General features: G+C 37.5%; 1 protein-coding gene across 7 annotated transcripts in view; it reads left to right on the forward strand.

Moving 5' to 3' along the window:
- Positions 1-773: 773 nt before the first annotated feature.
- Positions 774-24,942, forward strand: part of RAP1GDS1 (Rap1 GTPase-GDP dissociation stimulator 1) — a 153,992-nt gene continuing 129,823 nt past the window's right edge. For 2 of the 7 annotated variants that reach the window (XM_033400372.2, XM_004276995.3), the window contains exon 1: positions 778-989. In XM_033400372.2, coding sequence (XP_033256263.2) covers positions 986-989 — 4 coding nt within the window. In that variant the 5' untranslated portion in view covers positions 778-985. Of the gene's footprint in view, positions 990-24,942 lie in introns of all 7 variants that reach the window. The other 5 variants (XM_012535633.3, XM_004276996.3, XM_033400376.2 and 2 more) reach the window with 4 other exon arrangements.

A 24,942-nucleotide genomic window follows, 5' to 3' on the forward strand; every position in this document is an offset into this window, starting at 1 on the left:
CACATCCCGGGAGGGTGGAGCCCGACGGCCAGGGCACCCTCGTTACATGGCTTTTCAGGTGTCCTCCGGGGAAAGGAAGGCCGCACTCCTCTAGGAAGGAGAACGACACACTCTCCGAGGACATCCCGGGGCGATCACTCCTCTCGCTGCCCGGACTTCTCTTTTTAAACTGGTCTTAACTGTCCCGCTAATATTGAGCGCCTTCCCAGGGGCCGCCCAACGAGCCCACAGGCTGCTCTGAAAACGGGCGTCCCCAGGTATCTTATCTCCAGAGGCACTGGCCTCATCGCCAGTAGATCTGTTTCAGGACGTCCGCTTTGCTTTCCGACCACCCTCCCAGGTCTGAGGAGGCCCAGCGTTTCCTCCTTCGGGAAATTCCCGCCTGTGCACCCGGGCTGCCCCCTAATAAACACCGGCCCGTTTTCCGGGTGTGGGTTGGTGGGGTCGAGGTAGCGAGCCGGAGGGTAATAGTTCGGGCTCAGGGTCCCTGCGCCCAGCTTTCCCGAGGCTCACCCTCCGGCCCTCAAGCTGCCGCCATCAAGCTCCTCCGCGGCGGCGGCAGCCCGCCGGCAAACACACGCCCACCAGCACGTTTAGATTCTCTCGCCCCGGGGTGGGGGGGAAGGGAAGCACTGAGCATGCTCGGTGGGGAGGGCGGGGCGCTCCCGGACCGCGCGTCTAGGCGGACGCCGCTCCAGCAGGCTCGGCGCCTCCGCCTCCCGCCCGCGGAGCCGCGCCCGCCGCAGGCGCGCCCGCCCGCCCCGCCCTACCCCGCCCCGCCCCCCGCCGTTCGTCCCCGCCGCGGCCGCGCCGCCTGCAGCAGCAGCAGCGGCGGCAGCAGTAGCTGCTCCTCCCCGGCGGCCGCCCCCCGCGGGTCCCTCCCTGGCTGCAGGAGAGGCGGAGGTAGAGTGAGGACACAGCGCCGCGCCGCCCGCACCGGAGACCTTCGCCTCGCCCTGCCGGCTCCTCACCCTCTGGGAGGACCATGGGTAAGTCATCCTTCCTCCCCCGTCATCGCCTGACATATTTCTCTTTCTCGGCGTGTTGCAGGGTGGGAAGCGTTTCTCGCGCAAAGTTGCCGAATTTCTCAAATCCACTGGTGTGAGGCAGTGGCTCTTCCTCCGGGGAGAGTCGGCGCACGCGGAACGCACGCCGAGTCCGTGGGCTGGGAGGGTCCCGAGGCAGGGTGGGGTCGGGCCGCGGGGCCGGACCGCCCGCCCGGCTCTCGGGCACCTCGCTGCCTCGCCTCCCCTCCTCCATTCTTCCTGCCCGAGCCGGTGCTCGGGCACCACAGAGCCTGCCTCGCGGGCTCGCATTCGCTGCCCCATCCCGGTTTCTTCGGAGGCCGCCCGCTTCCTTTCTCCCGCGGCTGCTGGGCTGGAGGCTCGGGGCGGACCGCGAGAAAGACCACTTCACGTAACTTCCCTGCCAGGGCGACCTTTCCCCATCTTGGGGACTGCCCATCCCAAGGCGAGGAGGTGCGAGCAAGTAGTTTGTGCGGGAAATTTTTACAACCTGCACGGAAATTATTTTCGGTGGGGGAGAGCGGACAGTCTCATAGGTTGAAAGGATGACTTGTCAGAGGCCACGAGGAACGTGAGGGAGGATGGATAGAGCCCGCTAGCTGTTGAATTAGTGTTGGGTGGCTACAGCGTGCAATATTCCTGTGCTCAACCCATTTTCTTGGTTCCTTCGCCTGTCTACTGTAGCAGGGAAACTGCAACCTGCCTGTAACATGTTACCGAACTTACATGTTAGTTATTCTTTACCAGCTTCACTTGTCGAAATCTCCATAATCCGATTTTAGTTCTTTCGCGTTAATATTAAGAGTTTTGGATGAGATATTTAAAAGCAAATATGTTTTATAAAACTGTATGTAATTTAAACCTAATTTTTTTTTCATAATATGTTGCTTAATTGTTAAGTTCAGTAATTGCAGAAACGTCTCTTGGATGCTGTAATGTAATTAAAAGACGAAAGTTTTTAAAAAATAGCAATTTGGAATGCCATACTTCTGCAAGTTCCCCAGTTTGCTTCCATTCCTGTCTATCATAGTTTCCTCTTTTTAAAATTTGCTACATTGGCATCTGTCAACTCGGACTTTTCCCACCCCTTCCCTGCAAGTTATTTTAAGCTTGAGATGAGCGTGGTCCTTTCACCTGTCAATACATTGCCCAACACATACAGAGTTAGGTCATGGCAACTCTGAATCTTCAAAGAAGTATCTGGTGTCGATGGAGCCTACTTGAAAAGCAAATGCTCCAAGCTCTGATTCAGACCTTTGGCCGTATATGAGGAAGAGGTCATTGTTACAAGAGGAGGTGGTATGAATGAAAAATGAATCTAGGTCCCAGAATTTTATTTTCAGTTGTTCAGTTTTTTCCTTTTTAATGTACTATTGGTATGCTGACAGATTTCTGTAAAAATCGGGTGGCCCATTTATATGTATCTAGTCTTTCTCTGGGAGTAGAATTTTAAATAAATATTAGTTCGGATTATTGGACACATTGTGTCTTTCCCTTGAACATAACAAAAATTTTCTTCTTAATTGTAGGCACAAGTTTGGTCTATAAAATATATTTCCCCATGTTTCAAGGTGAGCTAAAAAAAAGTCTGTTTAACTAAAATTTTAACTTACATGTTAAATCAGTACCTTTTCAGTAGAAAAAAATCCATTCTGTTGCAATACCAGTGAAAAAATACTTAAATAATTTACTTAAAAATAATTAATCTTGAAAATCTTGAATTCTTTACTTGATTTCAAAGAAACTCCAAATAGAAATCCAGAAATCCATCTCTCATTTGAAGCTTGTCAGATATACTTTGATTAAGCACTCTCTCTCCTTTTACCATTCTGTTTGTACCTTGCTGGAAGCTTTATAGCCCTTACGTAATCTGCTTTATAATGGAGTTGTTAAGGTGTGTGTGTTGTGCATTTAATCATGTGTTCCAGAAGATGAAATTTGTGTCTTATGAATTTTTGAGTCCTCTACAGTGCTTACCACATAGTATGTATTCAGTAAATCTTTGGTGAATTAATTGTTGAACTGGAAACCTGTCTGTTATTTTCAACTTGTGAACCTGAAAGTATGGGCTCTGAACAAACATTTAGGTTGGTAGGTATTATGGAGGTGCTGGAGATGTGAAGGAAGTGGGAACAGAGAAGTATAATTACATTATGACTGCTCTTCTCTCTCTCAAAAAAAATAAGTTGGGTTGTCTAAGAGGTACGGGTTTTGGAGCAGCCACCAGGCAAGCTATTTCCTTCTACACTGCTGTTTTCAGTGGTTTACTTTGTGATCGGTAGGTACGTACTATAATGTAAAACTGAAACCTTGGGAAGCAATGTTATATTCGAAGCCAAGGAAGTTATTATAACAATTCATATGTACATAAGGGGTATACTGATTAGTGGTAGGGGGAAAAAAATCACTTTTTAATGTCTTTTCAAGAAATAAATACAGTGATTTTTTAAAAAGATATTGTCGTGGCAGTGATTTTTCGCCATAAGAGAGTGAAGGAAACTAACTTCCTGTGTAGTCTTATGGACCATGGCTATTATTTTATGTATATATTTTTTTATAAATTCAGCATAATTTGTTGAATATCAACCATATGTAATGTACTGTGGGAGGATAAAAATTAATAAAACATTTTTCAAGTTTCTTATAATCTTAACAGGAATAATGTTCTACATACACAGATAACTAAAGTATGAGTGATACAAAAGACCTTAACATATTTTATAGTTTCAGAGGATGGAGAGGAGTTTTCAGAAAAACAATGTTATTTGATCTAATGGTTGGTTAAGCTTCTGAAAGGTAGAAATGAACGGAGACTGTTAATCAGGATGGGAGCAGAGGGAGAGAAATGACATAAAGGAAGATACAGAGATAGAAACATTCAAACAGTTTCAGGATATGATTAAATAACCATGTTTGGCTGGAGCAAAAGGTAAGGAAATAGTGGGTGACAGAGATGAAAAAGTTGTAATAGGTAAAGAACAGATAATGGAGGACCTTGAATGCCAAGCCGACGAAGTTTTTAGGCTTGACTTGTCTATTGAGGGACTGTTAAACTTTTTTTATAGGTAAGTGATGGAGCACATCTGTGGTTTAGGAAAATTAATCTGTCAGTTGAGTGCAGGATGGATTGGATGAGAAACTGGAGAATAATTCAGAAGGTGGTTGTTGCAGTTTGGGTGAAAATATATACTGTCCTGAACCAGCCTGTGGCAATGGGAATAGAAAATTGCAATAAAGAATATGGAATTAAGAAAGGAGTCATACATTGTTGCCTGGGCAATAATGAGAATGTGGGATCTTTTAAATATCTGTTTAATCCACGGGAAGAGGAAACGTGAATGAATAGTCAGTTTTGGACCTGATGTGTTGGACTATTTAGTTTGCCTTTTAGCTTCTCTGCTTCTTGATGACAGGGACTCTCATATTAGGTTTTGAATACATTTCCTAACACTAGTGTCTTGCATGTAGGAGCTATGCAGTAAAAATCAGTTGACTAACCAAAACTAGGTAAAAAATATTTAACAGTTATTTTAACTCTCAAGAGAGGATTTGAGCTAGAGATCTGGATGTTATCCACAATTTTCCTGAGATAATATTTGAAGTTAGGTAGGAGGATGAGAGTCAACAAAAAGAAGAAAATTTGTCCAAGGTAAGAATCTTGAAGAATGCCCCATTGTTAAGGAAAAAGAATGAAATGATTTGACACCAGAAAAGACAGTAGTAGGTAGGAGTGAAAGACTAGAATAGGCATATGGTTGATTTCAAGAGTGAATGGTCAATAATGGCTGTTGCTTCAGAACAGTAAGAGTAATAGGACTGAGAAAAGGCTCCCAGCTGATGTGGTTTGGTTAGGATATTACCTAGGGTATTTTCTAAAAAGCAGCTTTACGAGGTATGATAGCTATGGAGGTCAGTTGTAAAGGCTAAGTGGCTAATGAGTAAGTGGAGACAGAGTTCCCTATGTATAGTAGTGCAATATTCCTTGCCCCGTTTAAATATCTGTACGTAAGCATAGTTTTGTTTAAACATTTTTTAAATGTCTCACTTTACGTGGAATGACACGTGCTATTTTTTTGCTGAACAATTTGTAATCTCACCATAGTGCCTCACATTTCTTTGACATTCCATTTTTTATGTCTTTGTGACTTAGTATAGTGTACTTTCTGTTTTTGCAGTATCTGTCATGTAGAGGGAGTTTAGAAATGGTTTTATAATTTTACATGACAGTTTGCATAAAGGATACTCTACTAATGAATGGTTTTATCACTTTTTATTTATTATTCATCTTTGTGAATTTGGGATTTCTCTAGTTATATGTTCGCCTCTAATTATACTCTTAATTCATGGAGTTTTCTTTTTCTCTGTAGGTATGTATAAGCCTTATGCATAAGTCTTTTTTTGTTTTTTTTTTGCTTTTTTTTTTTTGGCTTGCATTTCTAAGTCCTGGAATAGTTTCGTAGATAAATAGTTAAAATTGGTACTTTTGCTTATTCTTTATAAGTCAGGGTAGAGCAATAAAATATTTTTATAAGCTGATAATCACTAAAATTTATTATTTTAAAAGAGCATAGATTATATATTGACTAGTTCAATAATTTTTCTTATTGGCTTTATACCTATTTTGTATATGCCCACTTTTTTTTTTTCATACGGGAGAGAGCTAGATTCACTATCCTTGGCAGAGTCATATTTTCTGAAGTCTCTAGTACTACTATTTGGAAAGTTATAATAGCCTTAATTCATTTTGAGAACCATAGAGTTTTAATTTTCACAGTGGAATGTTGGAGCTTCTAGGTGCCTTTAGGGAAATAGTGTGATTGCTCTCTCCAGAGATTCCAAATCAGCTGAACTGAACTTGGCGATTCTGCAGTTATCAGAGGCACCAACAGCAGCCGTAAACAATTATGTAAATTTTTAATATCCCCTCATGAACATCAGGAGGGATGGAGAAGGAAGATCATCTCCTTTGGGAACTCCATGTTAATTTTAGATAATCAGATGTTCAGATAACTGATAAGGAAAAAATTTAATTTAAAATGCTTTCCTAGACATTTAACTTGACAAACAGCTCTTTCTTATGGAGAGAAGAGCCAAAAAAAATTAAGGTATCAGAATAGGTTATAAAGTCTATTTTGGTTCTAAACTTCTGCAATTCTTTGAAACTAAACTTTGAAATATACTCAATATCATTGATGTCTTAAGTGTGTTATAATCATCCCTATATAACTTGTTTTTCTTTATTGTTCGAAGGGCAGTGTCTCCTTGAGGTAGAAACTTCTGAGTATGAACCAATTTGTTAGACTTGTCTAAATAGATGGCCTAAAATACCATTACCCCTGCTGGCTAAGATATGGATGCTGAATTCAAATTGCAGAGTAATGTAATTCTCTCAGTACATCTATTTATACAACTTTTGTCGGTAGAAGCGTTCCAGGAGTTAAAACTAAGAATTAGGGTAGTGATAAATGGGAGTAGTTAAATTGAGCTGCTAGCCATAATTGGCTATACTTATAAATTCTAAAGTCCTTCTGACTTTTTGTTCACAAAATTAACTTTTTCCATATGGGTTCTATATCTGACCCCTTCTCTAAAGGCTGTTTTGCTCAATTTTGTCCATGTTTATGGCTTCAACTACTGTCTATATGCTACTGATGCCTAAAAATATATATCTGGACTCTATCTTTTTATCTAGTAGTCGGTTAGCCATCCATCCCTACATGCATAGTCAGTTCAAACTCATTGAGTTCAAAACTGAATTCATTATGTAATTTTTAATAATGATAACCAGAGATGTGTTGATTAACGTTTTGCCAGAAGCCTTTCTCCAAAAAAGCTCTGATTGTGGTGGTTGATTTCCTGTGAATGCATAGTCGGGAAGAAGTGAGATGCAGCACACCATTATATAATATACCCACCATACAGACATAATAGCCTCATGAGCACAGATAATAATAAAAGGTAGTAAAGTAATTAAGTAGTGATGAGTTTTGACTATTAATAACTTTGTTTTAATATAACTTATTTAATTTTAAGTTTATAAAATTTTTGATAATGGCTATTTTAATAATTGCCTCACAAAATTCCGAAAAATTTAATTATCATTATCTCATGGGCTGGTGCAAGGAGGCCCCAGTACACCTTCGAAGTAATAATTATCATTTATTACCATTTATTAAGAATTATTGATGTCAGTAATCATGTTAAACTTTACATTTTTTAATATTTTTTTAAATAGTTTTAATCTCTTCAACAGTTCTGTGAAGTGGGGGACACTATCCCCATTTTATTTACTCAAAGAATTAAATAATTTATCCAAGGGGACAGAACTAAGTCTCTAAAATCCTGTTTGAGAGCATTGATTCTCACACTTTAGCTTGCGTAAGAATCACCTATAAGCTTGTTAAAAAAGAAAAATTACTGGGCTCACCCTCAGAAATTCTGATTCAGTAGGTGTGAGATGGGCCAAGAATTTGCCTTGTCAAGACATTTCCCAGACGATGCCGCACTTTGAATAGCATCACCATAAAGCAGAGGTCTGCAAACTTTTTACATAAAGGGCCAGATGGAAAGTATTTTAGGCCCTGTAGGCCGAGAGGCAAAATCAAGGATATTACAGAGATAAGAGTGAAACTATATATGAGAAAAAGCAAATATCCACAAAATTTTTATTGACTAAATTAAAAATATAACATGAATTGAACATGATTGTAAAATACAGGTCTCCGAATGAAAAGATTGTAATTCCTTTTTTGAGATAGCAGTTTCCTTTAATTGGGACTTCCAGTTACCCTATCATCAAAATTGATTGCAGTTGTTCACTTGTTAATGCAGATCTGTAAAGGCATTTAATTGATTTTGTCTTTGAAACGTTTTCACACAGACAGGTACTACCAAATGCTGCTATCAATCATGGGCATGTGATCTTAATAATCACATTGATTGTATGGAAGGTATTTATAGAATTCTTTTAGATTCTCTTGATAGTTTCCATTTAGTATGCTGTTTACACTGCAGATTAACCAACTGAAAGTTAGATGGAAGTTTCTCAATTGCATAGTTAAATGGATTTTGATATATGGAAGTTTCTTTTGCACTTGCAGTGAGGTCTGAAAAACACTGCTGGAACTGTAGTTTGAGCTTGCATAATATATCTGTTGCACATTTGTATATGCACAGAGATCTTCTTGTTTTTAACTTTTGACAGCGCACGAAATGTATAAAGCAGATTGATGGTTACTTGTGATTTGAACAATGTTGTCAAAATGACTTAACACAGTATGTTTCACATATAAGCACTGTTTTGCCTTGACTTTCAGGTCAGATTCAAGGAGACGTTATCTAATCTGCAGCAAAATATCATTTCCAAAGGTATTCATTGTTTGATAATAATGGTTGAAGGCACTTCTTATTGTTCAGAAATTTCAGCCTCACCATTGAGCTAAAAAAAAAAAATCGCTGTAAAACCGTACAACTGCTAAGCCCTTAAGCTGTTGTGTGGTAAGGCAAGTTAGGATATGCAGCTTCTATTTCTTACCAAAGTACAAACAACCGACAGTGGTTAAATCTGTGAGTGTGAATGAAGTTGATACTATTGGTTCAATCATACATGTTAGTTTAAAATATTTTTCCCACAAAATACCTGCTGATTAATAATATAATGAAGAAACATGGACTTTAAACACCTTATTTTCACAGACTTTATAAATTTATTCAACTAAGCCTTTTTCTGTTCCTCACATGTTTTTACCACCATCAGATGTAACACATCTTAATAGATTCCACTTCAGGTTGTACTGAATTAATGTTTTCTCAACTTTAAAAATATCTTTGTCTCTTTTATGCAGTCTTTATAGAGGCTCTTCTTCAGTCACGTTCAGCCTTGACTTCTCGAAAATAAGGACACTATGCAGTATCACAAATATCTATCTGTTAATTTATCAAGAACCAAGGAAAACCTTTTTAAAATTATTTGCCTTGTCTTTTAATTGAATATTGATATTGCTCCCAGTGCCCTTACCTCTTCAGGTAGCTATTCTCACTGAAAGACTTTTCTTAAACGAGTTTTTTCCCCCTCTGGAAATGTTTCTTTGGTTGCTATAGTCAAAATACAGTTTAATTAACTCACCACAAGTAAACAGCTTTCCTTGCTTGACTAATAAGTGAGCCCCTCAGAAACTTAGTTTGTTTGCAACTTCATTTTCTCTTTTTCTTTTTGTGAAGAAATTCTGCTATGATGAGGTACTTTGTTTTATTTATTTTTTAAAATTTTTATTGGAGTATAGTTGCTTTACAATGTTGTGTTAGTGTATACTGTACAGCAAAGTGAATCAGCTATACGTATACATATATCCCCTCTTTTTTTGGATTTCCTTCCCATTTAGGTCATAGAGCATTGAGTAGAGTTCCCTGTGCTATACTGTAGGTTCTCATTAGTTACCTATTTTATACATAGTATCAGTAGTGTATATAATATGTCAATCCCAACCTCCCAGAGGTACTTTGTTTTGTATTTTCTAATTCCTCTGACAGTTACTTTCCTATGAATTGTGAATATGATGAATACTTAGTCTGGTAATATAGATACATGTTGAATTTTTCTAGCTTAGCTATAGTGTCATTGTGTGATACAGTGGTTTGCCATTTCATTCAGTAACAAAATAATCCATATGTCACTTTAAACATTAAAAGCATGATATTTGAAGTATACTTTTTTTCTTCATGTTGATGTGATGGTCAAAGTGAAATGTTGTGGTGTGGCAATACACATGGTACTCGAAACACTGAACAATCATAACTGTGTCACTGCAATTTGTAGTACGTCAAGCAACAGTTTAAAGTGATGAGAGTACCACATATGGTTGCTGTCTCAACGACTCACCTCTGTCATAGTGAAGTGAACACAGGTGTAGACAATAAATAAAGGAATGAATTATGTCCCAATAAAACTCTATTTGTGGACACTGAAATTTGAATTTCATATAATTTACACATTATGAAATATATTCTTCTTTTGACTTTTTTCAACCATTTACAAATGTGAAACCATTTGACTCGTGGGTTGTATAAAAACAGGCGGTGGGCCGTAGTTGGCCAACTCCTGCTTTAGAGTAATGCTATACTACCTCACCTTTCCCCAAGACTTTTTCTCCATTATGCATTCCGTAACTCCCTGGTGGTATCACCATTTATCCAGTCAACCGTTCCTAAAATCTAGAATCATTCTACTTCCAACACCCTTTGGGTTCCCTAAATTCTAATAGTTCTACCTGCTTGAATCAGTCCTCTCCTCCTTTCTCCACTGTAAACATGTCAGTTCACCTCTTGAAACCACTTTACTAGTCTAACAGATGTTCTTTCTCTCAGCATTCCCCCTCTTAAGTTCTTGCATGCTTCTAGAGTACTCTTTCTAAAATGTGAATCTAATCATTTCACTCCATAGATATTTTTTTCAATAGGTTTCCAACATGTATAACAGGGTTTCCAAACTCAAATGAAACTATATGATTAAAGAGGGTTAAGTGGTGACCTTTTCACACATATGCACTTTTTCTTTTGCATATTAAATCTAAAGGAATATTTTATTTCCATAAAAATGTATGCTTTCTTTCATTTTTCTTGACAGAATGTCTTTTTGTCTTTCATTTTCTCACCTTTGATAAAAGACAAAGTTTAGAAAAATGTTTCTCTACCATAATAAAAAACAGCAATGAAAGCATGATGAATTGTAACTAACGCTGGGCCTCACTGAAGGGCTACAACAGGAAATGGTGGGACTATGGCCAACTAAGAGAGTATGTGCCCAACCTAAAAGAGGAATGCCCTACTCAGCTCCGGCCAGTTTTGCCATGTACAGATGAGGGCCCAAGGAAGCCAGATTTTCAGACTTTTCAGAAGAAACCAGAGATTACACTTTTATCTGAATACTTCAGATTGTTAGTTTTCGGAATTGTAAGACCCAGGGCCTCAAACAATGACGTCTATCTGGCTCTGTCTCTTTCTGTCCAGATTATGGAGCTGAGGCTCAGTGAGATTAAGAGACATGCCCAATTTCACACATTTAGTTAGGGTCAGTGTCAGATCTAGAACCCTTATTTCCTAACTCCTTAACTAGTGTTCTGTTCATTATACTAGGCCAGCTCCAATCTGTTAATGAAAAAAAGTGCACACACACAGGGGCGCGCACGCGCGCACACACACACACACACACACACACACACACATACAAACAAGCTAATAACAAGGATTTATTCAGGTGAATAGGATAGTGGAAAACTCTTTACCCATTTCTATTGCTAGAGTCCAGGCCCTTACCTCAGCTACTACTGAGACCATTTCTTAGTTGGCCTCTTGATACTAGACTGTGCTCTCCAGTCTTTTCTACGTGCTACGACCATCTTTTTTTAAGACACCACATTGATCATGTCACTTCCCTACACAAGATCTAATATTGCTTCAACTGTTGACCACATCAAGTCTAAACTCTGCTTAGCTTTCAAAGTCCATAGAAATCTGCTACCTCTCTTGTATTTCTCACTGCTCTTTGAAATACATCTTCCTTTATCCTAAATATTCTTCGTCAGTGATACCACCAAGACACCACTGTTCGTGTTACCCCTTCTTTTAGAATAACTTTTCATATTCATTCTCCTTAGTCCAGCTCATGAAAACTACTTCTGACCTCTCATACTGACCTCTTATTGTTCTCTGGACACCTCTTACTTCTTGGACTTCTATAACACATTCAATAATTCAATAATTTTAGTTGATCAGTGTTTCATATTTCTTATTGGCATTCAGTAAATACTTGTTTGTTCAGTTATAGAGTCACTACAGATTCAGGTCAGTCTTCTCCTAATTTAACAACATTACCCTATAGTGATGATAGACATGTCTGTAACAGAGCTTGCAAACCAGCAGTCCATGGTCCACATATACTCTGCAGAAGGATTTTTTTAGCGAAGTTTTAGAAATTGGAATTAGTTGTCAACATTTAAATAATCAGGAAATTTCTGATAAAAATCTGCTTCACCAACTTTTCTTGAAAAATTAAACATTTAGGATCTCTGAACCTATATTTCTATTGGTGACAATCAATGATAGTTGTCCTTTAGGCAGGGTATAAGGTCCCCAGTTCATTACTTCTTATTATTATCTTTTTTTTTATAAGACACTTCTTTTACCACTTTATTGTTTTGTTTGTTTTGGCCTCACCGCCCAGCATGTTGGATCTTAGTTCCCCTACCAGGGATCAAACCCGTGCTCCCTGCATTGCAAGCTCGATTCTTAACCACTGGACCACCAGGGAAGTCCCTCTTACTATTATCTTAAATCCTACAAATCTCACTCGGTACTCTCTCACTCTTGAAAGTATTTAAATTTGCAATGTCTGAAATTTCTGTTATAGCTTTTGAACTACTAAAGAGTTAATTGTATTCAAACTTCTGATAAAATTGACCTTATATTACTTTTGAAAATTAATACATTTATTTTAAAATTAAGAAATTGTTGTGAAAATTAAATCGTACAACTAGTCAAGAGCAAAGTTAACTATCTGTGATATATATGGTCATCAGTGATGATTAAACTGAATTTTCAATTGACCAAATGATACAAGAAATCAAAGAGATAGAGGATGGAATCTCTGCTTTTCCGTAAATTAATTAATTGTTTAGTATAACCTTTTGGCAAGTTAGTTCAGGTCTTTAAATCCCCATTTCATATATATCCTTAAAATATTATGTTATTATTGAATAGGAATCAAATAATAGATTTCAATTAAAAATGGAAGGGGGATGCCCATTTCATACTAATATAAATTATCATATGGAAAACTTCAAGCTCAGTTACCTAATAAAGACCTACTAGCCCCCAAACCAAGATCTGTTGTATTTTTCCTTCCTTTTTTGACTCTCAAGCATAAAATACATTTTCTAGGGCAAATGATGGCATGGCATTTAAAAAAGCAATCGAAGTGCAATAAGACTGCTAAACTGTTTCTAGAGAATATTATTTTCTTATGTATTAGAAAGTATTTTCTAACATATAAGAATTATATGAACTTAAAATAATTATGTAAAAAGAATTACATAAAATCATAATTTAAAAATTTTTAAAATTATTTTTAAAAACTGTATAAAAATAGTTGTATAAAATAATTTCAAATAACTAGTAAGTTCCCTGAATTTATGGGTGGAGTTTTGATTTTTATAGTCAGGAAAAAATTATAACCAGCGATCATCGTACTTCAACAAAAAACTGTTTTCAAAGCTGTGAGAAGCTCACATCATCTAAGATTCTTTTTAACAACAGATTTGTCAGGTTGTAAAAATTATTTCCGTTAACTCTTCTGAAAAATATTCCCCTTCTAAGATTCCTCAAGTAACTCCATCATGAAAGATGAAACTGATCATTATAAGAACGTAAAACTTACATTGATGTATTTATGCTTCACAGAAATATAAATGTTGGTTTATCTTTAAGGTTATAAGATGGCCTCAGAAACAAAATCAGAACAAAGACAAAGTTTATATGAGCTGATTAACTTAATTTCCTTTTAGTTGCAGGAACACATTTTTGGGGAGGGTGGTGGTAAGCTCCCAGAAAAAATAACTGTCAACTGTGTCACATTTCTGGCTTTTGTATAGTTTGTATAAAGCTCCATAGTCAGATCAGAAACACAAGATTACCATATTAGGCATTACAGAAAGTGACAAAATAAGGAGTGCAAGTAGCCGCATTTTTTTGCTTTTGAAAAGCTTAACCTCTAACTGGTAGATAAAGAATAATATAAAAGAATGAGTAATAGAAACAGATATGGCCATAATTTGGATTCTTTTTTTTAAAATTAATTATGTTTAAATTTTATTATTTGAGTCAGGTCTTCGTTGCAGCATGCAGGATCTTTAGTCACAGCGCGTGGGCTCTTTGTTGTGGCGCGCAGGCTTCTCTAGTTGCAGCGCGTGGGCTTTTCTCTAGTTGCGGTGCACAGGTTCCAGAGCACGTGGGCTCAGTAGTTGTGGCACGCGGACTGAGTTGCCCCACGCCATGTGGAATCTTAGTTCCCCGACCAGGGATCGAACGCACGTCCCCAGCACTGGGGTGTGGATTCTTAACCACTGGACCACCAGAGAAGTCCCCATAATTTGGATTCTAGAAAAAGAGAAAACACCTCCCCCCCTAAGAATTTAAATGAGAGGATAGATCAAATTTATCTTTTCAGCACCTAGTACAGATTCTTTGAAATATACAAGTGCTCATTACTTACAGTGATCTGGAAAATTTTTCCTAGAATTTACTTACTTATTCAATTAAACACTTACTTGTACTAAAAAGCGTGGTACTACCCTTGAGATGCTGTGGCAGAGACTGCTCCCTGATACATTTCATTGTGATTTTCTTTCTTGTTTTTTGTTTTGTGACATATTAAGATACATGGACAGTCGTTAGCCAGTACAACTATCTAACATGGTTGGGTTATAAATTCATTATTGAAGAGCTTTCGTCTATACAAAGAAAGATACAGGTAGTCCTTCTTTGTACAGCTCTGGTATGCATGAGATCTGCATGAGGTTCACTTAATTGCAGTACGGTGCAGATTGCTTGGTCAGTGAGAAGTGCTTGGGCTGTGAAGACACACATGTCTGGATTTATCCCAACTTTGACACTTAAGTTTCTGGGCAAGTTCTTCAGCTGCCGAATTCAACTTTCTCAGCTGTTAAAATACAGGTAATAATAACACCTATTTCACAAGGTAGTTGTAAATATTATGTAAAATAACAATCATAGAAATTTTAATTTCTATTTCCAAAGCTGAAAATACAGTCATTTTTGGGAAACTTTATCTTATATTCAGAGTTAAAACCAATCAAAGGGTGTAATGCTCTTTGTTGTATTACTTTAACCAAATTATGTAGTGAATATTAAGTTACTGTAGCAGATTATATTTTCCAAAGGTGGCCACAACAATCTCTTTTGGCCCCAGGTATTCTTCTAAATCTTGCCACTCTCCATTGAGAGTTGGGGAATTCTCTTCCTGTTGAATCTGAGCATGCTTGTGACTCACTTGTAACCAATAGAAGACAGCAGTAGTGATGCTGTGATTTCCTAGTCTCAGCAGTAAAAGGCATTGTTGCTTCTACCTTATTTGTCGAGACACTGGCCTGCTTGGAGCCCTGAGAAGTCTGAGACCCTGAAGATGCCATGCTATACGGAAGCCAGGCCACATAAGGAGGCCTCAGGTGTCAGGTCTCAGGTCAGCAATCCTAACATTCAGGTCCTTCCAGGCCAATCACCAGACATGTGTGTGAATGAGCTATCAGATGATTCAGATGATACCAGCCTCAGCCGTTGAGTCACTCCCAGAGACGTTCCTGGCCTTTGAGACAGCATTGAGGCCCCAGACCTTGTGGAGAAAACACAAGCCATTCTCAGTGTGTCCTTTGTGAATTCCTGGTTCGTGGAATCTGTGAGAGTAATAAATTGGCCTTTGTTTTATGCCAGTAAGTTTGGGGTGGTTTGTTATGTAACAGTAATAATTGGAACAGTTATAAAATGTGAAAGATAATTGTTTCAGTAAGAAACAGATTGCTGTTAAAACTCATTAAAGTGGGAACTACCTGCTGAATAAATGTTTACTGATTTTTTTCTTTCATTTCAAATGAAGATAGCCTGAGAATTTTTTCTACTAAGTAGCATTTCCTTATGGTTTATTTAATTGTTCTTTATGTGACATTAATTCCCTTGAAAAAATGTTTGTTGACTGTCTTGGCTATCAGAAAAGAGATATGCATGTTTAAACAGTATTATAGGTTTCACTATAACTTTTTCGTAAATGTTACCTGTTTGGCTAATGAAAAATGTCAGTCAGTACTTTTAAGTTAATAAGGATAGTTACCACTAAAAATTACGTATTTTTTTTCAAAACCTAATAGCCTAATAAAATCTCATAGGAACAAAGGAATATCTGTACTCCTCTCTCCAAATGAAAATTTATTATACCTGATATTAATTTTAATGTTAATCTTATATTCGTATATTTGTTAAGCTCATATTATGTATTTGACAAAATTATTTTGAGTCTGTTTCTTTCCTGTCACTTTTGGAAGACAGTGGGTTTTCTAAGTTTATTACCACTAAATGAAATAATACTTTCTCATATAATTACCAAAGAATTTCAGATACATAGTAGTTATTAGATTTTCTAAAATAATACTATAATGATTCTAATAATAATGGGTACTTTATTAAGATCATTACCATGAGAAAGGTAGTTAGTACTATGGTAACATTTGGATTGATTATGCTTTAAAGTGTGTGTGTGTGTGTATGTGTTTTTAAATATAAATAATTGCATAAGTAGAGTGCTTCTGCAAGCACGCACAAGAAAATGTTAACATTGATTGCTTCTGGGAGTAAATTGAGACATGTGAAGGTAATTCCCACAAAAATAAAATTAAAACTAAAAAAAAAAGTTTTCTATACTATGCGAACTGTGTTGTATACATCTTTGTATCTTTAGCACTTAGGGCGGTGTTTGACGTTTGGTAGATGCTTAGTTCATATTGTTGGATGAGTAGAAGTTTGAGGTTATCTTCTTAACCTTTATTCACCTGATACATAGCATTCGTGATCTGATAGACTATGATATTGTTCACTGAAAGAGCTAATATTCTTACTTGTTTGCCACACAACTCCTCATTTTTCTAAGCCGACTATGTATATATCTGTATCACTCTAGGTCCAATCAGAAGGCAGACCACCTAATGTTACATTTATACGTACGTATAGATATTATGACAGGAAACACGAGGTCCGTAGATCTTAGAACAGGGTTTATTACTCATAGAACATTTTAGTACTGGTGATTGGTGCACATGTAGCAGAGAGGAATTTTAAGAGAGGAATCCTAAAATTACGACACTGAGAGCTTATATTGGGTTGCTGGCACATCTGCCATTCGAGGAACACATGCACACATACCCCTTATCTTTGCTCTTGAATTAAACAAAGCCTCTCTTGGGAGAGGGATGGCATCTCTAGGTTTGTTACCCTAAAAGTAAGCTAAAAGCAAATATCTGGGAAGAAGAGGGCAATGTTTTACAATCCTAGAATGTGTCCATTCTAAGGGTGGGAGACTTATCTTTATTATAGGTTATCAACTTCCTTTGCTCAGAATGCCCCAACAGTGCAGGAACACCGTGAAATCCAGGGAGAATTGTCTTTCAACACACAGTAATTTAAACAGGGGACATTTGATGTAAAAACTATTCAACAGTAATTGGAGAGTAACTTTAAAGGTAGATAGCAAACTCTGAAGTGTTTGGTGCAGGAGTGTATCCAAGGAAGCACACACTTCTTTGGAAGGGTGAATTCTCATTAAAAGATACAGTTTCAGGCCTCCTGATGGCATAGAAGTTCACTGGGTTGCCCAGGCCAGAGCTGGTCCATACCCATCAGACCTGTAGGAGACTCCTGGGAGAACAAGCAAGCTGGGGTTGATGGGTGGCACACAGATAGTTGGGCATGCAGAGGAAGTTGAAGCACCCCTTCAGGTACTACTGGAGCCTGGAGCTGGAGGAGCCCTCTTCTGCAGGAACCCGGCACACTTCTGTGTACAGTTTGGGCTGGAGTAGCTCTGGATAGCCAGCTCCACAGGGCTTCTGGCACACATACTTCCAGGGCTGAGAGATGGTGTGGGAAGCAGTAACCGGGGCTGGGATGCAGCCTTGAGTTGTGTGGGGCTGTTGTACACAGCACTGCTGCCTGAGCTGAGAGCTGGAGAAAATGTATGGTGAATGCTATGACTCGCAGACACTTGACACTGGAGAAAATTATGCAGGCTGAGCAGGAAGGAGGGCACCTTCCTCTTCAGTGCTGTCCATTGTCATCTACAGACAAAGCTTGCATCATGCCATCTGACAAAGGAGAAATATGTAAAGGGCCCAGATTCTTTTTTTTTTTTGCGGTACGCGGGCCTCTCACTGTTGTGGCCTCTCCCGCTGCGGAGCACAGGCTCCGGACGCGCAGGCTCAGCGGCCATGGCTCACGGGCCCAGCTGCTCCGCGGCATGTGGGATCTTCCCGGACCGGGGCACGAACCTGTGTCCCCTGCATCGGCAGGCGGACTCTCAACCGCTGTGCCACCAGGGAAGCCCCCAGATTCATTTTTATAGATCAGGCAATAAGGGTGAATTTGGAGCTGAGAGACAAATAGGTTGATAACTGACTTAAATGTCTCTTCATCCTATTGCTTGAATTTTATTCCTTTTAAATTCATGGTACATCATAGCTTTAAGTACAGATATTATCATGCTTTCTGTTTTATATATTTAATTTTTTCTAAATTCTCTTGTTTTACCTTGACCCTCACATTTCTTTTTGCTTTCTGTAGCAGTATCCTGGGAAAATATTCCTTTGTGGGCTCATCAGTTATAGTCCAGACATTATCATTTTTATTAGATTTTTAAAATTCTTAATATGTTCCTTAATATATGCCTATGTTAAATTCATCTGTCACATTTATGACTACTTGTTTATATATCCTTTTTCTCTGGTTGGCATTTTATTACCCAGAAAAGTTGGTGTTGCCTAAAAGTTTATAAATTTCAGTGTATATTATCTCTTTCTTGTATTTATTCGGTTACGAAGTGAGACTATTTGCTTTGCACCAATCTTAATGAAGTACTTCTTTATATATTTCTCTAGCTAAAGAAAGTTCCATTTACGTAGGTCTTTTATGTCAATCTTTAATCTAGTTCTCTATTACAAAGCATTATAAAGCAGGGTCTTTGCTTCTTTGTCCATCTTTATAATTGATTAGTCACAGTTCTAAGAATACTCTAGTGAAGAATTTGCTCGGGACTGTTTGGAAGTATAAGTAGATAGCCCCCAAACACTTCTGTTTATCTACCTTATGTAGCTTTTTAAAATTCCCATATATTTAGGCAGGATTTCCTCTTATTGAAATTATATTATCTGTCTCTTGTCTGGTCTTCCTCACCTTTCCCTGTCAGGCATATCCTAGAGTCCAGGGCAGAGCTTGGAGGCAGGATATCTTTTACTCTTGAATCTAAATGCCAGGAGCTGAAGCATTATAGGCAGACACTTTAGTATCCAGGAGGAGTAAAAGGTCACAGCTAAGATATTAAATCCAAGATCAATGTACTATTCTGAGGGACTAAATAGAATATGAAAGCCTGAAGATAAATGGGGCCTGAGAAACTGGGAAATGCAGGATAATGAAGTGAACTGATAAAACATTTTTCCGAAGAATCTGGTGGTAGAATGCTGATACTGTGAGGACTCAGTTGATCTGCAGGCACGTACCAGGTATAGGGAGCTGGAACAGGGTAAATATGTTTCAAGTAGCTGTTTTTATGTTTAGAGAGTTTCTCTTTTGTTACAGACTCAATTAGCTTACCTGTACAGAAGTCAAGTTGGAAAGTATATAGTTTCCACTTTCCAGCATTTTCTGGAACTTTTGTGTATAGAGATCATTCCGACAGTTCTTCTACACGGAAGCTGTTTGTAATATGACAAATTACACGGTTTCACCGACATTGTTCTAGTATAATTCTTGGGTGTCTTTAAAATTCTTTGACAAATGCCATTGTGCTTTGTAGATTTATCTACATTGATTTTCTAAGTTGGCTTACAATATCCTGGGTGTTGACAACTATTTGGTATGGTTGTATTTTAAATCTTTCTGTTAGGGGATTGTTGAGGAGAAGAAATCTCCCTGGTATTTTTCTTGGTCAGTTCTGGGTCAAAGAATTAATTAAGCTTGAATCTCAGCATAAATCATTCTCTTAAAAAAAGCTGATATATTAACTTATTAGCAGTTTGTGTCATACTATCTGCTAAAGCTATATTTGACAGCTATAAAACAGTGAGATCATTCTTGAACTCTAAGTGAAAAGGTCTTTTGGCATTGTGTGAAATAAAATTTTACAAACTGTATCTTATCCAAATGCTCTTATCCATTATGGTTTAATATTGTAGTTGTGAAGATCATCAATCATACTCTTGACCCTCTAATCAAACATGACATCTTACTAAGACTGTAGTGTTATTGGTTCAAACTAAAATAGACTTCAGCTCCATTTAAGAATGCATGAAAAGTGATTGCTCAAAAAGTTTTAATCCAATTTCTGAAATAATTAGAGAAGAAAAAGTGAAGCGTAGTCATTGTTTTTAGTGTAACATAAAAATATTTCTTAATCATGGCAATTTATGCCGTAATCTGTAATAAGAAATGCAGGTACAAATAACTCACTAAAGTAGGTTTTCAGGATTTATTAAGTTTCTACTATAGGAGAGCAATGTGAGTATCCTAGAAGAATCTCCGTTGTACAAGAATGTCCCATCAAATAGTAGAAATAAACTAAAAGAGTTCTATGAACCTAGGACTATAAAACTAGCAAAATGAAAAATACAGAAGAAATAGAACTGTACAATAGTATATAAAAACGATTTCTTAGTTAAATAGATTTGTGAACTTGATCATGAAGTTAAATTTTGGAATTCATCTACTTATATAGTTCAAACCGTTGACATATAGAAGAGATTGATTAAATTCATCTAAGGCCTTATATTTTTATGAACTCTTAAGTTAGTAATCCCTCAAGTGAGGGAGGAAGTAATGTGAGATGTGCAATTATAATCATCTTGTGGAGTGAAAGAAGCATATCCAGTAGATAGATGTGGGTATAACTGGCAAATCGGCACAAAGTTATGATGTCTTTGCAACCTGGAGAAGTGTATTTGGAGAGAACCCACATGTATGAAGAGGTATGACTACATGTTAAAGTAATGAATGAATTAAGGTAGAAATTAGGAGTTTAATATTTATGAAATTTGTTTTGGAGTTCTTTCATTAAGTAAAACAGTTTCTATGTCTTCATTTGTTTCTCTCTAAATATTACAGATATTTCTAATTCTCCAGGTATTGCCTGAATTGCTGTTGAAAATAAATATTGCACACATGCATTTTGAACTGTTACAGTTTTGCTCTGGTATCTCTTTTCCAAGTCAAGTTTAGTGTTCACTAAACATTTAGTATTTAGGTAGATTCCTCTTAGAATGCTTCTGTGGAACTTAATCTTGGAAACGAATTTAAAGAAAATGGCCTATTTACATTAGCTTTATATTCACTTTAAGTTTCAAATTCTATATTCTGTGACTAAACAATAATTATGAAGGTAATAGTAAATGATTAAATTTTAAATCTTTTCTTAAGTTCTCAGGTGTTCCCACCGCCCCCTGCTGCCCCAGTTGATATTTTGACCCCAGAAATCTATAGTAGCAGCAGTAGTGACTGAATCATGAACTTTTCTACTTCACCTTTTTTTGCTTGCCAAGAAATAAGTCCCTGTTTTGTTAGGTGTGTATGTGTGTTTATATGAGTATATCTACCCACCTTCAGAGAGTCATGGAGGATGCAACGGTATTAACGGCAGAAGAGAAGGTTTTCTATGTTGAATTTTAACCTAAAATGATTAACTTGGCCATGAATTAATTGAGTTCAGAACTATTTTCTCGTTTGATCCTGTCTTTCTTGGGAATGGGTATAAACATTAGAAAAGAAGGGATAACACGATCTGTTTTTTACTAATCATAATTTTATATACAGAAAACTCAGGAAACTAAAAAGTCCCACTTTTTAATAACCTCATATTAATAAGAGAATTTGGCTGATTATGAAATAATTATACAAAGTAACTCTTTTCTACTCTAGGCATAAACACCTACACATGATAATGGGAAAAATTATTCAGTTCTCACTAATGACAGAATTTTTAAATATGTTGAAACAAATTTAATAATAAATTACAGGATCTATATAAAAATAGAACATTTTACTGAGAGACCCAAAACAAGATCAGAATAAAATGAAATACATTTAGTGGAAGGGAAGACTTCATAGTGTGAGAATGCAAATTATTCCACAATTAAAATATAAATTTAATATAATTCCAGTTATAATCTCAGGAGGGTTTTTATTCATCCATTCATTCATTTGCTGTGGAATGATCAGATGAAATGATGTTAAACCTCTTATGGAAGAAGAAAATCTGAGTAGTCAAGATAGCTGAAAAAGAACATAGTGGCAGGACTAGCCTTACCAGGTATCAGAATATTAGATACAGCCAGTGTAATTACTTAGATATAGTGTTGGTATAAGAATAGACAAAAGGTCACTGGAAAGAAAAGAAACTTTAGAAAATACATTTCTGTATAAAGAGACAAAGGTGGTAGTTTAATTCTATGAGAAAAGGATGGAGTATTAAAACTACTCCTGACACAAGAAAATAAAAGTACACCCTAATCTTAGGCCATATGTAAAAATGAATTCCTGTGAATCGAATACTTAAATAAAAACTAAAAGTATCATAATAGTGTAAGAAAATTGAGGCATTTGCTGGGAGCTCAAGAGACTTTCTTAACCACAGGTGGAAATCCAGATGCTATAAAAGAAAATTAGGAAAAAATACATAAACAATTTCAGTGGATTAGTAATAGATTTAGAGAAAAAAGTTAAATGGATGACAGACAAAAGGTTAATGTCTATACTGTACAATAACAACAAGACTGACAAACCTATTTGAACACTAGGCAAAGGATGTGAATAAACGCTTTACAGGAAAGCAAATCCAGTGGCCAACAAACATGAAAAGATGCTGATATTTATAGTGGTTAAAGAAATGCAAATTAAAATAACAATTACATATCAACTCTAAACCCATCAGACCATCAAGAAATAGATATCAATATTTATTGATAGCCAGGTTATTGGAAAGAGAATACTTTCAACACATCTGGAAGAAAAGTGAAATCTTTCATCCTTTTCGGGCAGCTGTTGGCAGCATCTATTAAAATTACAATATCAGCAATTCCATCCTGGGAGCCTATCCCATAAAACTAAAAGTACTTTGTACATGTATAATGATGCTTATTGCACTAGGGGTACCAATGACCAAAATGAAACACTTTTAGCAAAAGAAAGTGAAAATGTATGTGTACAGGAATGATTGAATAAATTGTGGTGTATCTGTACTATGAACTATGGTAGTTATTTAAAAACATGAGTTAGAACTATACAGATTGACTTGGAGTAATTTATAAGAGTTATTGAGTGAGAAAATCAAGATGCAAAAAAGTGTGTATAATATAATCCCATTTTAGTTAACAGTTTCCCAAACTTACTGTATATTTTTATACATGATTATGTGAGGATGTAAAAAAACATGAACGCTTAAAAAACTTAGGTTATTGACATGTAAATGGAGAGGTTGATATGGAGACAGGGAAGACCAGGCAAAAAAGAAGATGTTATCACATTTATGCATTTTAATTAAGCTTTGTGTGCGTGTGTAAAATGTTAAATAACATTGAAAAAGCAAATTAAAAATAGACACAACTGGGACTTCCCTGCTGGCGCAGTGGTTAAGAATCCGCCTGCCAATGCAGGGGACACGGGTTCGAGCCCTGGTCCGGGAAGATCCCACATGCCATGGAGCAACTAAGCCCGTGCGCCACAACTACCGAGCCTGCGCTCTAGAGCCCGTGAGCCACAACTACTGAGCCCGTGTGCCTAGAGCCCATGCTCCGCAACAAGAGAAGCCACCACAGTGAGAAGTCCGCGCACCACAACTAAGAGTAGCCCCCGCTCGCCGCAAGTAGAGAAAGCCCGCCCACAGCAATGAAGACCCAACACAGCCAAAAATAAATAAAATAAATTTATTAAAAAAAAAAAAAAAAGAGCTTCCCTGGTGGTGCAGTGGTTGGGAGTCCGCCTGTCGATGCAGGGGACACGGGTTCGTGCCCCAGTCCGGGAGGATCCCACATGCCGCAGAGCGGCTGGGTCCGTGAGCCATGGCCGCTGAGCCTGCGCGTCCGGAGCCTGTGCTCCGCAACGGGAGAGGCCACAACAGTGAGAGAGGCCCGCGTACCGCAAAAAAAAAAAAAAAAAAGTAGACATAGCTGGTGAGTGCCATTAAATTCTGTTCAGCAGTTGTTCACTGAATGCTTACTGTGTTCAAGACAGCATGGTGGGTGTAATGAGCAGTACAACTATGACAGTTATTAATAATTATTATATCAACAATCATCAACAGTGCTTGATTGCTTAGTGCATGCTATATAGCCTGTTCTAAGAGCATTATGTATAACCTCATTTGATCCTCACAACAACCTGATGAGGTGCTTATTATTGTTATCCACATTTTATATATGAGAAGACAAAGAAAATAAGCTTGTGTAGTTTATGCAGTTTAAGTGGTGGAACCAAGATTTGAACCCAGATGGACTGACTCCAGAAGCTATTAATCATTAAAATATGGTGCCTTTTTTGTCCATGAGTTGCTTATTATGGTGAAACAGTGGCAATATAGAAAACAGTGAAATCCGTGCCATCATTGAGGTTAAGAACAAGATATGGGAGCCTAGAAAAGAAAGGAGTTGGTCTGACTGCAAGAATACAGAAGATTTCACATCAGAATCGAATATTAGTTGACTTTGCAGAGTAAGTAGTTATTCTGTAGATAGAGAATGCACAGAAAGGCATTTTAGACAGGAAGAATTTAATAAGCACAGTTGTAAAAATGGGCATATGCCTGGAAAAAAGCCAGTAATCTAGTGGGACTGACACATATGTTGTGTGAGAAAGTAATGAGATGAGGGCATAATATTAGTTGAGGCACTTGGTTTTGACGTAAGGTATTCTGGACTTTAGGCAATTATTCATCACTGAATACTTTTGAAAGAACAGTGATATGCTCTGGAAAGAACATGTTTCTGAGGTTTCTAGCCTGGGTGAATAGAAATTGGTAAGTTGGACCCAGGTTCCGTAAGACTCAGAAACAATCTTCGTTTACTCATTTTAGTGTTAATAAGAAAATTGGAGAATGTAAGATTTATTT

Source organism: Orcinus orca, chromosome 4 (assembly GCF_937001465.1).
Source record: "Orcinus orca chromosome 4, mOrcOrc1.1, whole genome shotgun sequence".
NCBI classification, from domain to species: domain Eukaryota; kingdom Metazoa; phylum Chordata; class Mammalia; order Artiodactyla; family Delphinidae; genus Orcinus; species Orcinus orca.